General features: G+C 38.3%; 1 protein-coding gene and 1 pseudogene across 3 annotated transcripts in view; one reads left to right on the top strand and one right to left on the bottom strand.

The window, feature by feature from the left end:
• Positions 1-1,860: 1,860 nt before the first annotated feature.
• The window catches only part of ARHGAP44 (Rho GTPase activating protein 44), a 191,803-nt gene continuing 180,798 nt past the window's right edge, over positions 1,861-12,865 (top strand). For 2 of the 3 annotated variants that reach the window (XM_072645033.1, XM_072645032.1), the window contains exon 1: positions 1,861-2,452. In XM_072645033.1, the coding sequence (XP_072501134.1) occupies positions 2,400-2,452 (53 nt within the window). In that variant the 5' untranslated portion in view covers positions 1,861-2,399. The remainder of the gene's footprint in view (positions 2,453-12,865) is intronic. The other variant, XM_072645029.1, reaches the window with a different exon arrangement.
• On the bottom strand, positions 10,721-11,785 carry LOC140530442 (dicarboxylate carrier UCP2 pseudogene; annotated as a pseudogene).

Here is a 12,865-nt window from a genome sequence, read left to right as displayed (position 1 = left end):
TTGTCTAAAGAGAACAACATGGATATATAATTTCAGGAATAGAAAAAAGATAACATGCTTGATGTAAGAAACAATTTCCCAACAATTAGAATTTATCAAAAACTGCAATGAGGTGTTTCAAGAAGTAATGGACTCCTCCCTGAATATCTCAAAAAGAGTCTGGATAACCACTTGTTAGGTATACAATAAAGGAGTTTTATTTCCAGGTAGATACTGGACTGAATGGCTTCTTATATCCCTTCAGACTATGGAATTCTATGATTCTGTGAAAGGATGAGAGGATGTGGTTTGGTCATAACATGGAATATCTATATTGATGAGATCACATACTCATCAGAAAATGTGCTCTCTGTACTTGTATATAAATATCTAAAGCCATGGATTTCATTACTGTATGCTCTTGGATATTTTCTCCTGCAAATTACTGGTTCATTCCTTTCATATTCTTTTTCCTAAGCCATATCAGCAAAGCTCTGCCTTGGAATCTGACTTGGAAAATATTTGTGAGGTTTTGTCCTTTTCCTACATGTTCCATTGAAACCTCTCTTAATTAAACTTGATTTATCACAAAGTAAATAACTATAGCCAACAAACAATATAATTTTATGGTATTCAAACTACATGCATTTGTGAAAAGTAATGTTTAAAAGTGTTCTTTTTCCCTTTCTATTCTCATCTGTTCTTCCCTGGACATTATAATCAAAGATACTGCCTACCTGTTACTATTCTGTCATCTAACTTCTCCAGGATGAACCAAATAACTGCCTATGATCACACACATATTAAATATCACAAGTGGGACTTGCAGCCAGGTAGGTCTCTTTTCACCCAAAGTCTTGTGCATTTTCCACTATACTACTCTGCCCATTTTCTCTTCCCACCTCTGATATTTTATGTCTGTGTGGTCACAGAAAGTTATTTAATTTCTCTGAACCTTACTTTTCTTCTTCTTTAAAATGGGCATAATAACTGTAGTATCTACATCACAAAATTGCTGTGAGAATCAAATGTGATTATGAATGTGTAATACAAGTGCTATATATTTGTATGTATCAGCTGCCTCTGGAACAGGAGAGTCAACAACAAATGTCATTGCCCCAACATGGTCTTGGGTAGGATGGAACTATGGTCACAGCCCAAATCATGGCTTAAATGAATATGCTATTTGTTCTTAATTAACAAGACTATATAAAGTTGGATCAACACTTACCTTTAATAGCTCGTAGGAATCAAAGGAAGCTTAGTGGTCATTAAATACAATTTTCTTATTTTACAGAAAAAGAGCCACAAGACCAGTTACCTCCGCAGCTGCCCCAAAATAACTTGTCCAGATCACACAGAGCAAAAACTGGGCTAGAATCCAGGTTTTCTGATTCTTAATCCAGAGCTCTTTGCACTACACCATGTTGGAAAGTTATATTAATATCACAATCTGTCATCAGCTAGGGTGACTTTATGCAGTGTATTGGGCAAGAGAATGTTTGGAATAGTCAATATTCATGAGGCACTGATCAACCATTCTTCATGATCATTGCAAAGGAATTGAAAGCCAGAGGAGGATTCTTTTGCATATATCACCTCCCCATCCTCCCGTCGAGAGAAGGCTTTCCCATTTTTGCTTTCCATCCAACTCTGTCCTTTTCCCTCAAATCTGCACTCCATGATCCTTTATAGGAGTCAGCTCTAACTGGCTTTGGAGAGCCAATTGCTAAATTTTCATTGAAATTGTCAATGGCTACAAATCAGGGCTTGATTTGTTTTCTTGGTTGTCTAGAGTATAAACTTAAAAGTGCGTGCATGTACTTTTTTTCCTCTGGAGAGCCTGTTTGTTAAAATATTTACTCTCTCACTCTTGGTCCTTGGTCATTTCACAAACTTCTAGAGACAGAAAGGTGAGCAAGAGAGAAACAAGAAACTTCAATTCCCAGGAAGCACTGCGCTCATAGCACAGGCGCGGCTGAGAAGCATCCACCCACCCAGCAGACAGCTTGGGAGACTCTGGGGTTCCAGCTATGGATCCTGGCTGGGGGGCAGGAAGTGGGAGTCCCAGAGCCCGTGGGTAGAGGTGTCCGTATGGCATGATTGCTTAACCTTCCAAGTACCACCGGGGGAAGAAGAGCTCAGCCAGGTGCTGAGCTGAGGGCATGAAAATGGAGGAGCGCTGCAAATGAAGATGCAGCAGCAGCAGCAACCACTGCCGCAGCAGCCACAGCCGCATCCGCAAAGCCGCAGCAAGTAGCAACTCAGCAATAGAGATTCTGGCCTGACGGCTACTCATTTCGCAGCGTACTGCTCCATCCATCCCTGTGGGGGTCATGTAACTGCGGCGGCAGCTGGTGCCCACTACCTCCTCTCTCTCTCCTTTACCCGGCTAACTCCTGTATGCTAGCAGCGACAAGATGAAGAAGCAGTTCAATCGGATGCGCCAGCTTGCCAACCAGACCGTAGGCAGGTAAGGTCAACACTACTCTTCCCGCCCTCCTCATACCCCCTGGTTGAAGGAAGTATCCCCTCCTGCAGATCTGGCTCTTGTGCTTGGGTGATGGCGTCTGTTGTGGGTCTCCCACCCTTCCCTGTTTTCTCCCTCCTACGTCCCATATTTTCATCCTCTTGATTTCGCACTTCCCAGGCCCCTCGGGCAGTCATCCTCCTCATTGCCCGTTCTCCGGTGCTCTGATGCTCAGTGGTTCTGCGTACATTTACCAAGTGAACTGTGACGCACCATCTACCTCGATTCGCTACTGTCCATCTTCCTAGAGACCCCATCCCCCCGCCCCCTGACCTCCTCTGCTTTTCATTTATCTTCCTCCCCTTCTGCCTGCCAAATCTCCAGGATATCATCTCTTGGGTACAGGTGTCTGCTTTGAATATGGGAGTGCCTTGGGCCAGAGTAAATCCCTGAGGATAGCTCCCTTGCTCAAGGTGAATGGGTTTGGGAGTGGTGGAGGCACCCTTGCCTAGGGGTTTAGGGTTGGTAGTTGAGTCCAGAGAAACTAATGGGCCTACATGTATTTATTGGACAGCCCTGAGCCTGTTCATCCGGCAGTGTTTTGCTTTTTAAGTTGCTTTTATGATATTACAATGTCAGATCATTTTCCTGGCACTGCATCCCAAGGATACTGCTGTGGACAGGGAGGATGCTGATGGAATGATGCTATTGTGAGGCATATTTGTCTTTTTGATTTAAGAATACTTTCAAGGGCTGTGAAGGAGACTATGTGTCAATAGTAGTGGTTGTTTGTAGACATAAAGTGCTTACTGGATAGATAAGAATGATATTCTAGCCAGGTGAGGAAATGAAAGTTTCACAAATTCTAGCTTAACAGGACCTGAGCAATAAACAGGACCTTAAGCAAAAAACCTGCAAGAGGTGACAAGAAGGGAGGGGGAGGGGGGAAACTATGGTAAAGTTGGTGAAAATTAGATTTAGCAGAATGTGTCTCCTAAGTCGTTTTCAGAATTATCAGTATCAATGCATGTTACATAATGACACGGCTAGTCTTTTTCAGAATCTGGGCACTTCTTGAGGAAATGATTGGTAAATCAGTGAATAAAAAGGTTCCTAGACTTGTCATATGTTTGTTACAAGGGGTCTTTTTGGCTATAGCTGAGGTAAAGAATGTTGGGAATTTGGGTAGGTTTGTAAAGCAACCAGAAAGCAAAATGCTTAGTCTTAACTGCTTCCCTGAAGATTGAACAGTGGAAAGGGCCTTTTGACTGCTTTTTAATAAGAAACTAAATACCATTCCAAGAGGGGAAAATTGGTCCTTAGTTTCAAACATAGTTGCTTAGTATAAGGACTTAGGTAAATAGAGGATGGTCAACTCTGTCCACAGCAATTGTATATAGGGCTTGGAGATGCTAATGTGTGATGTAAGTTATCAGTGATGTCAATTTATGAGAACAGTGAAAATAAAAAGTTGTTCTTTCTTTCCTTCCTTTTTTCCTTCATTCCTTCCTTCTTTATGTCTATTCATTAATCCTGTGTAATTCTTTTCTATGCTTTCACATCCATTCTCCAAAGAGGATCCACTCAGAGTCCTGAAATAAGACTTCAAGGGCTCAAACGTTATGTAGTTACAGTATACAATATTAACAAGAACTGTTTGTTATCCCTTGCTCTTGCTACATGTCCAATCCATCTATATCTGTATCATTCTATCTATGTATGTATATATATATGTATGTATATATATTATCTTTTATGGCACTTCTTTTGTGCCATTCATCTTTGGTATTATGTTGCTGCCCAAAATTTTTTATACTCATCTTAAATCACAATTGCTGATCTGCTTTAGAAGAGGGAGTTTGCTCACTGGGAGTTCCCTGTGCCAAAAAATCAGGTCTGCACTAAAAGAAAATGTCTCTCTGTTGTAATTTGAGTGACTCTCAGTCTTAATTCTTTGAAGATTTTGGTATATTTTATTTTTAGCCACATTATTACCAGAAGAATACTGATGTCCAAAAAATGACATGATTCAAGGTGTTCAAAGCTGATCATCTTCTAGACCCTTTTCATTGTCAATCTACAGCAGTGGGTTTTCAAACTTTTGTTTTGTTTTTGGCACAGTATTCTTTGCTGTGAAGAATTGGAACTCACTGAATGTTTAATTTGGCAATATTACAGGAGAACTGGAAGTCACAGAAATGAAATTTACCTTCAATAAATGAAGGTTTTTTTCTTGAATTTTTTTATAAGTTCAAGGTCTGACATGTTTTGAAGTTAGTATACATACGTACTAAATAAGTTTTGTTTTGTTTTGCTTATTTTGCAAATACTATAATTTCTAGCATGTCCTACAAATGTTGGGCAAAATTTATATAAAACAAAATTATTTACATATTCTGTTAGCTATAATAACATAAAATCCAAATTGTTGCAGCACACCCAGCATACTCCCCTTGAAAACCCTAGGTCTGTTTGTTGTTCAGTCATTTAATCTTGTCTAACTCTTGGACCATACTGCCCGTGGGGTTTTCATGGTAAAGATACTAGAGTGGTTTTCCATTTTTTTCTCCAATAGATTAAGATAAAGAGAGGTTAAGTGACTAACCCAGGGTCGCACAGATATCTGAGGCCAGGTTTAACCTCAAGTGTTCCTGACTTTAGGCTCAGCACTCTATCCATTGAGCCATCTAGCTGCCTCAGATCTATAATATCAGTGTAATGGGTTCTGCTACTGCTTTTATGGGTATTGAGTTTTGAATTATTATAGGATTTCAGGGAAAGTTCAGGTAGGGCACTTGCAAGCTTTCAGTACTCCGAAAGTGGTCCAGTCCAGGGCAAAGTCTGATCACTCACTTTCTAACTTCCTCTTGTTACCTCCCTTCCCTGTCTGAACTCCGCAAACTTCTTTACATGTAATTGGGACTTGCTTTTGGTTGGAGTTCCAGTAGATGGCTACTGGACTCAGTCACTATTAACCAACTGGAAAGCTCTGCAGATTCAGAGTAACAGAACTGTAGTTTCCCTTTTGGTTTAAGAATTTCCATCCTATATATAATTCTACTATAGGTTTTAGAGTCAGTTGCAAGCTAGAGCTGTAGACTGTGGAAGAGTCTATCTGAAAAGCAGTAGCAACACACAGATACGGCTTTTAGTGATAGGGGTTGTTTTTATTTTAAATATAGCTTTGCTACTTACAAAGGAGGTAGAACAGTTGCAAGCTAAGCAATCTCGGTGTGCTTCTTCTGTGCCCATAGTAGGCAGCATCTTCCAGACAAATTTCCAGAGCCTCTCAGGGCTCAAACTTCTATGATTTATAGACAAGCCCCAGGACACCAATGGGAGATGGCACAATTATCAATAAGAACAGTAAAGTGAGAATATTTTCTATTGCCTAATAAGGAGTGAGTTATAAGGGGCAGGGATGTAGACAATTTAACCCTAATGGTACCATTACAGCAAGAAGTTGATGCAGAGCTAATGCCCAATTTCTGTATTTATTAGCTTTGGCATATATGCATCTAGTGGGTTGAGGTCATGACAATCAAACCAGTTTCACTAGCTCACAAATTAAGACCCTCACTCCACTACTGGGGTCAGAGACCCACCTCTAAACTTGATCCTGGATCAATATGCTATCCATACCCTGTGACCACTTCTTATCTTGGATCACCACCCTAAGTACGAGTCCCTTCAACAATCCACAATGGATTTGTGAACTAGCATTAGGTAGTGAGGGAGAATGCATCCAGATGACATTTTTCCTGCCTCCTGTACAAATTTGAGTCCCATTGTATGTCTGTAAACTGCTCTTGCCCTGTTGCACAGCTTTGGTCCTATTTTAGTCCCGGAACTAAAATGCTGTGTATGACCATTTCTAGCTAGATCCAGGTTCAGCAGATCTCTCTATCTTCCAATGATGGAATGGAATGGAATGGAAAAAATGACTGATTTTTTTTTTTTTCGTTTGAGGTACCAATTAGGATGTAGTCCAGGGCATTTTCTAGATCTGTATGGAAGAGTTGTGAGAGAGAGATAGGCTAAACTTCTTTCTGCTACTCATTGAGTTTCTACTACTTTCTATTACTCATACCACTATACTACTGTTGGCTCATACAACATTCACTTTTGATTGTTTTGTGGTTTTTGTGTTGATTTATATGGTTGTAATCATTTTATATCTTGTTTGCTTGAATCCTACTAATTCTGCAACAGATTGTGCAAAACTTTCCCTTCTCTGTATTTGTTTCTTACAGTGAAGTTATATTCAATTATATGCATGTAGCACAATTTTTTTAGCCATTCCCCAATCTTTGGATACCTACTTTATTTCCATTTCCTTACTATCACAAAAAGTGATGATACAGTTTTTTGGTAATTTTCCTTCTTATCAGTGTCTTTTTTGGGACATAAGCTTGATAGCAGAATCTCTGGGTCAAAGGGTATAGACATTTTAACCACTATATTTACATAATTCAATTCTTTTCTGTAATGGTTATATTGATTCATAGCTCTCCCAACAATGCACTAGCGTGCCTATCTTCCTACTAACCTTCGAACATTGACTACTCCCATCTTTTATCATCCTCCCCAATTTGAAAGGTATGTAGTAAAAGTGGTGTGTTAATTTGTTTTTCTCAAATTATTGGTAATTTAAAGCATTCTTTTATATAAGTTGTTAATGATTTGCAATTCTTTTGGAAATGATTTACTCATATTCTTTGACTACCTATCAATTGGGGAATAGCTTTAGTGTACACACACATGCATACATACATATCATATCCACATATGCATATGATATTTTTATGTATGTATATGTGTATATACAAACGTTTATACATGTATGTGTGTATACGTATGTATATCACTCAAAACGAAGTCAAGTGCAAGTCATGTCAGCATTTCTCAGACGTCATGGTCCTCTTCAAAAACGAAGGATGAACACAACATATGCATACATTTGTATGTATATATGCATTTATATATATATATATATATATACACACACATAATACAGCACTTTCACCATATACCTTTTAAACTTGGGGAAGTGATAAAAGATGGGAGTACTCTATGTTGGAAGGGTAGCAGTAAGATAGATAAGTGTATATGTGTAGTTTTTGTTTTTATTCAGTTATTTCAGTCATGTCCAACTCTTTGTGATTGATTTATTGAGTTCCATTTTTTCTGAATCTTCGTCGAATTTATTTCATAGACCTATCTCTCTATTTTCAATCAATATCAGATTGGTTTTGATAACTTGTGCTCTATCATATAGATTGCGGTCTAAAAAGTGCTATTCCTTATTCATCCCAACCTCTTTTCATTGTTTTTCTGGATATAGTAGCTCTTTTATTGTTCTAAATGTATTTTATTATTTTATAAAGTGCTGTAAAGTATCCCTTTCATAATTTGATTGGGATAGCGTTAAAATTATAAATTATCTTTGGAAATATTGTGATTTTTATTTTATTGGAACAGACTAGCCATAAACATGTATAGTAGTCCAACTACTGAAGTTTATTATTTCTTTAAAAAGTTATTTTTAATGGAATCCATACAAATATTTTTATGTGCTTTAGTTGATGGATCCTCAAATTTTAATGCATTTTGTATTTATTTGTAACAATGCCTCCTTTTTTATTACTACCTCTTGGATTTTTATTATCATCATCATAATCATTATTGTTATATAGGCATGTAGTTAATTTTTGATTGCTTATTTTGTTGCCTGCAGCTTTGCTAAAGCTATTCATTTTCTCAATTAGTGTCTGCTTATTTCTTAGGATTTTCTAAGGAAACCATTGTGTCATCTTCAAATAGAGATAGTTTTATCTCCTTGACACCTATCTTTATACCTTTAATTTCTCTTTCTTGTCTCATTGGCAACATTTTCAGAACTGTTATATAATATTGGGGAAAATAGACATCCTTGCCTTAGTCCTGTATATATTGGGCAAACTTTTAGTACATCCTCATTGTTTGCAATGTTTATTTTTAGTTTTATATAGATGCTTTTTTCATTATATTAAACAAAAGACTTCAATATGCCTATACTTTCCAGATTTTTTGCATAAATGTATGTTCTTGGTCAAATGATTTTTCTATGTCTATTGAGATAATCATGAAGGTTGAGATATTTGATTTTAATATGATTAATTAAGTTGATTGTTTTCTTGACATCAAATCATCCTTACATCTCTGGTATAAATCCAACTTGTTCATGATGAATTATTTCTTGGATGAATTGTCATAGTCTGACAGTATTTTACTTAACATTTCTGAAGCAATATTAAGTTATTATATTGATATATAGTTCTATTTTTTAACTTTACCTGGTTTAAACATTAGGACTATATTTATCTAATAAAAGGAATAAGGGAGGATACTTTATAAATTTCTAGAATAATTTATGTAATATTGGTGCTAATTGTTCTTCAGATGTTTTATAGACTCTTCCTATGAATTCATCAGGACCAGGAATTTTTTTCCTTTGGTATTTCCTTTACAATTACTTCTATGTCTTTTTTCTGAGATTTAATTGTTAAAGCTTCCTATTTTATTTTTTTTATTTTGGATATTTTATATTTTTTAAAGCATTCCTTGCTTTATCATTGTTGTTAACATGCAACTGTGCACAGTGACTTTTCATAATTGTTTTCATTCCTTGAATGAATGAAGGACTTACTTAACACTTAATATAGTCAAAGCACTGTGCTGCTTGATGAGAGGACAGTTAGAAAAATAATAGCATATCTGCTCTTAAGGAGGTCATATTCTAACATCAGAGGGAGGCAACACAGTTGTTTTTGAACTGGAAAAGGAAATAGCAAACCACTACAGTATCTTTGAGCAAAAAAAAACCCAACAAAAAACTCAAATGGAGTCATGAAGAGTCTGATGGCCTGGGGAAAATTGTTATTCCTATGGCTTCTTGGGTCAAGTTTCCGAGCTGTTTCCATCATAGTCTGAGGAGAGATGGTGGTCAAGATGGTTGTGGTGGTAGGTGGTGGTTTGACTGACTCAGTACAGACGATCTCCCCATGTTTTGTTGCTGTAGTTAAGTTGATTCATTTGCCTTTTGGTTTTCTTAGATTTTACCTTGTTTCCTTGCTGTTTTGTTTATTTTACTGTATGTCTTCATTTTAATCAGATTGCTAAATATTTATTTTTTATTAGTCTTTTCATAGCTCAAAATAAAATCTTTTAGTTTTATTTATCATTTCTATAGTATTTTGTCTTCCAATTTATCTATTTCTCTTTTAATTTTTATGGTTTTTGTGTTTATTTGTGGGATTTCAATTTTAAATACGTATTCAATTTATTAATTTTCTCCTTTTCTGTATTACTAATGTATGTCTATAGCAATATAAATTTCCTCTTGAATATTGCTTTAGATGCATCCCAGACATTTGGGTATGCTTTTTCATCATCATTTTCATACATATGTATTCACTATTTCTGTGATTTGTTCTTTGAACTAATCTTTATGTTGCATTTTGTTAAGTCTCCATTTAGGTCTATATCTTTCATTTGTGTTCCTAAACTGATTTCAGTTTTTAATTTATGGTCTGTAAAATATGTGTTTACTATTTCTGCATTTTAAATTTTATTTGCATTATCTCTATACCCTGATACATAGTCAATTTTTACAAAATTTAACTCTAATAAATGAGTTATTTTTTGACATCCCTGTTTAGACAATACCATATCTTTTAGCTCCAGTTTCTCCAGTAATTTGTTCAATTCTGTCTTTTCCCTTTTGTTTAACTTTCTAGTCTAGTTGTCTGAAGCTGAAAGAGGAACACTAAAATTTCTAGCTATAATTGTATTACTGCTTATTTCTTCTTCGAATTCTGTTAATATTTCCTTTATGAATTTAGGTGCTAAGGTATTTGGGGCATATAAGTTTGATATTGATGTTAGTTTGCTATCATTTCTTTTAACATAATGTAGTTTCTTTGTTTTACTCTTTTTGTGTTCTGAATTTTTGTTTTTTCATTTTATGGTAGCATAATTTCTTTTTTTGTGGGTTCTGGTCTGGTGTTATTAGAAGTAAAGAGTTTTAGAACTGAGTGAGGTTACAATGGCAGAAGTAGGCTGGATGGAGAAGATTTAAATGAGACTAACTCTAAGGAGGGAGGGTGCAAGGGGTACCTTCAGTGCTAAGGCAGGGGAGGAAAGGAATGGGGGAAAATGGGAGGGAGGAGAGGCAGGATGAGTCTGTACTCAAAGAGGGGTATATAAGGCAGAAAGCTAGCAGGAGAGGGCTCAGAAGGGAGTTTCCTGGGAAGTGCGAGCAGCCATCAGGGCCCGTTTCAGTTGCTGGTGGGTGACAAACATCACTACATTCCAGGAGCCCAAGCAGTGGAAGGCAGGAACCTTTTGTAGAAGTCTTGGGGTCCCTCCTTCCCAAGCATGGTAAGGGCACAGTGACCAGCACTGGCATACTGGCCTGTGGCAGAGTTCATGTATCTCGTCTTGACCATGTCCACAGGGGAAGCAATCCCAAAGGCTGATGTGAAGTAGCATGGAAGGTCATCAGTCATGAGGTGGGCCTTCAGAAGGGCATCTTTGCTGATATCATAGATCACCAGCTCAGCACAGCTGACAATAGCATTGCAGGTGACATTGGGTGAAGTTACTTTCCATAAGCCCTGAAGGCCCTCCTCTTGGGCGATAGTCTTATAGGCATCCACTGTACCCTAGTATCTCTGGCTGACCCCTGCACAAGCCTGGGCCTGAAAACATACCTTGACCATATCTGTGGGTTGAGCTACACCCACTGCCAGTGCCCCTGTGGTGCAGCCTGCCAGGAGGTGGCTCCCAATGCCTACATGCTCAGATTCCTTGGTGTAGAACTGCTTGACAGAGTCATAGAGGCTGATGCAGACAGAGGCAAAACTCATCTGGTGCTGCAACCCAGCCATCAGCTGCCAGGGCCCTCAAACTTCACCACGGTTAGAATGATGCCCATGATACCCCAATACTGGGCAGTGCTAGAGGAAGCTCGGATGACCCCCTGGCTTTCTCCTTGAATCTGCAGCCAGACTTTGGCTGTGTTCAGGGGAGAGGTGATGAGGTCAGTGATGCAAGCAGCAGTGCCAACCCCAAGGAACTTTACAAGGGTTGTTGGGGGCACATCTGTAGGCTTAAATCCAACATGATTCAGATGCTGACTTTCTGCTACTTCTCAGAAGGCAGAGAAGAAATGGAAAGATAGCCTGTACTGATTGAGCAAGACAAGATAGAGGAACTCTGCCAGAGTTCTGATCTGGAGTGTCTCACGATGACGGCACCTTGATCAAGCTTCTCTAAAGATGTCCTGCTCTTCATAGTTACTCACGGCAACCATGGCCACTTCCCTTGATTTTCCATAGAGAATTGTTGGGAAACAACACCTAATGATCATATTATGTGCCCCAGACTGTAGAGGAAAACACAAGGAGGCAGCAGGGGGCATGAGGCCTGTGGCAGAGTGCAGGGTCCAGTGGGCTGGAGGGGCTGCATCTCAGTCTTCACTGGGACACTCAGAGCTCTCCATCTGAGAGGAGCTGGATGCCCACACTCTGTGGTAGTATAATCTCAATCCCTGTTTTTTGATACATAAGAAATTTTTCTAGCCTCTCTTTTTATTCCATGTGTATATTTTTATGTGTTTTCCTTTTTTAGTTATACTTAATTTATTAGCTCCTATTTCTTGCTTGCTTTAATCTGATTATCTAATTCTTCCCCTCTGTTTTTCTTTCTTAAGTGTTGTTGTGAAGTCATTTTACAGTCTTGTCTGACTCTTCCTGATCCCATTTGAGGTTTCCTTGGCAAAGATACTGGAGTGCTTTGCCATTTCCTTCATCAGCTCATTTTATTAATGAAGAAACCTAGGCACACAGGGTTAAATGACTTGCCCAGGGCCACACAGCTGGTGTCAGATATGAACTCACTAAGATGAGTCTTCCCTGACTTCAGGCTCAACACTTTATCTATTGTACCACCTAGCTGCTGTATTGCCCAGGCAATATTCATAGCATTGAGGGGGACTATGAATATGCCAGAACAGTTTATACTCTCAAAATATAACAGACTCTCTATATGGAATGCAGAAGAAAAATATTTATTCAGATACCAGAAAGCTAAATCCCCAAACCAGAAAGCCAGATCCATCATAGTAGCCAAGAAGTCAGTACACATTATTATTGCAGGGGACAAAGCCATTCCCAAACCTTCCCCGCTGACCCCTCTCCCCCTACTGGGGCCTTCCTACAAACAAACATTCATGAATCTAGCTGTGCTTGCTTGCCTGTGTCCTGTCTCTCCTTCCACCAAAACTGCTCTAAATAACTTTCTCTCAGTTCTGCTTCACCATTCCTGGTCAACCCATTCAACAAGCTCCTCCCACCACATGTAACTTAGGCTTCC

The sequence above is a fragment of the Notamacropus eugenii genome, chromosome 2 (assembly GCF_028372415.1).
Source record: "Notamacropus eugenii isolate mMacEug1 chromosome 2, mMacEug1.pri_v2, whole genome shotgun sequence".
In the NCBI taxonomy this organism is placed as follows: Eukaryota; Metazoa; Chordata; class Mammalia; order Diprotodontia; family Macropodidae; genus Notamacropus; species Notamacropus eugenii.
The sequence above is the reverse complement of the archived record's forward strand: the minus strand, read 5'-3'. Positions and strand labels throughout refer to the sequence as shown.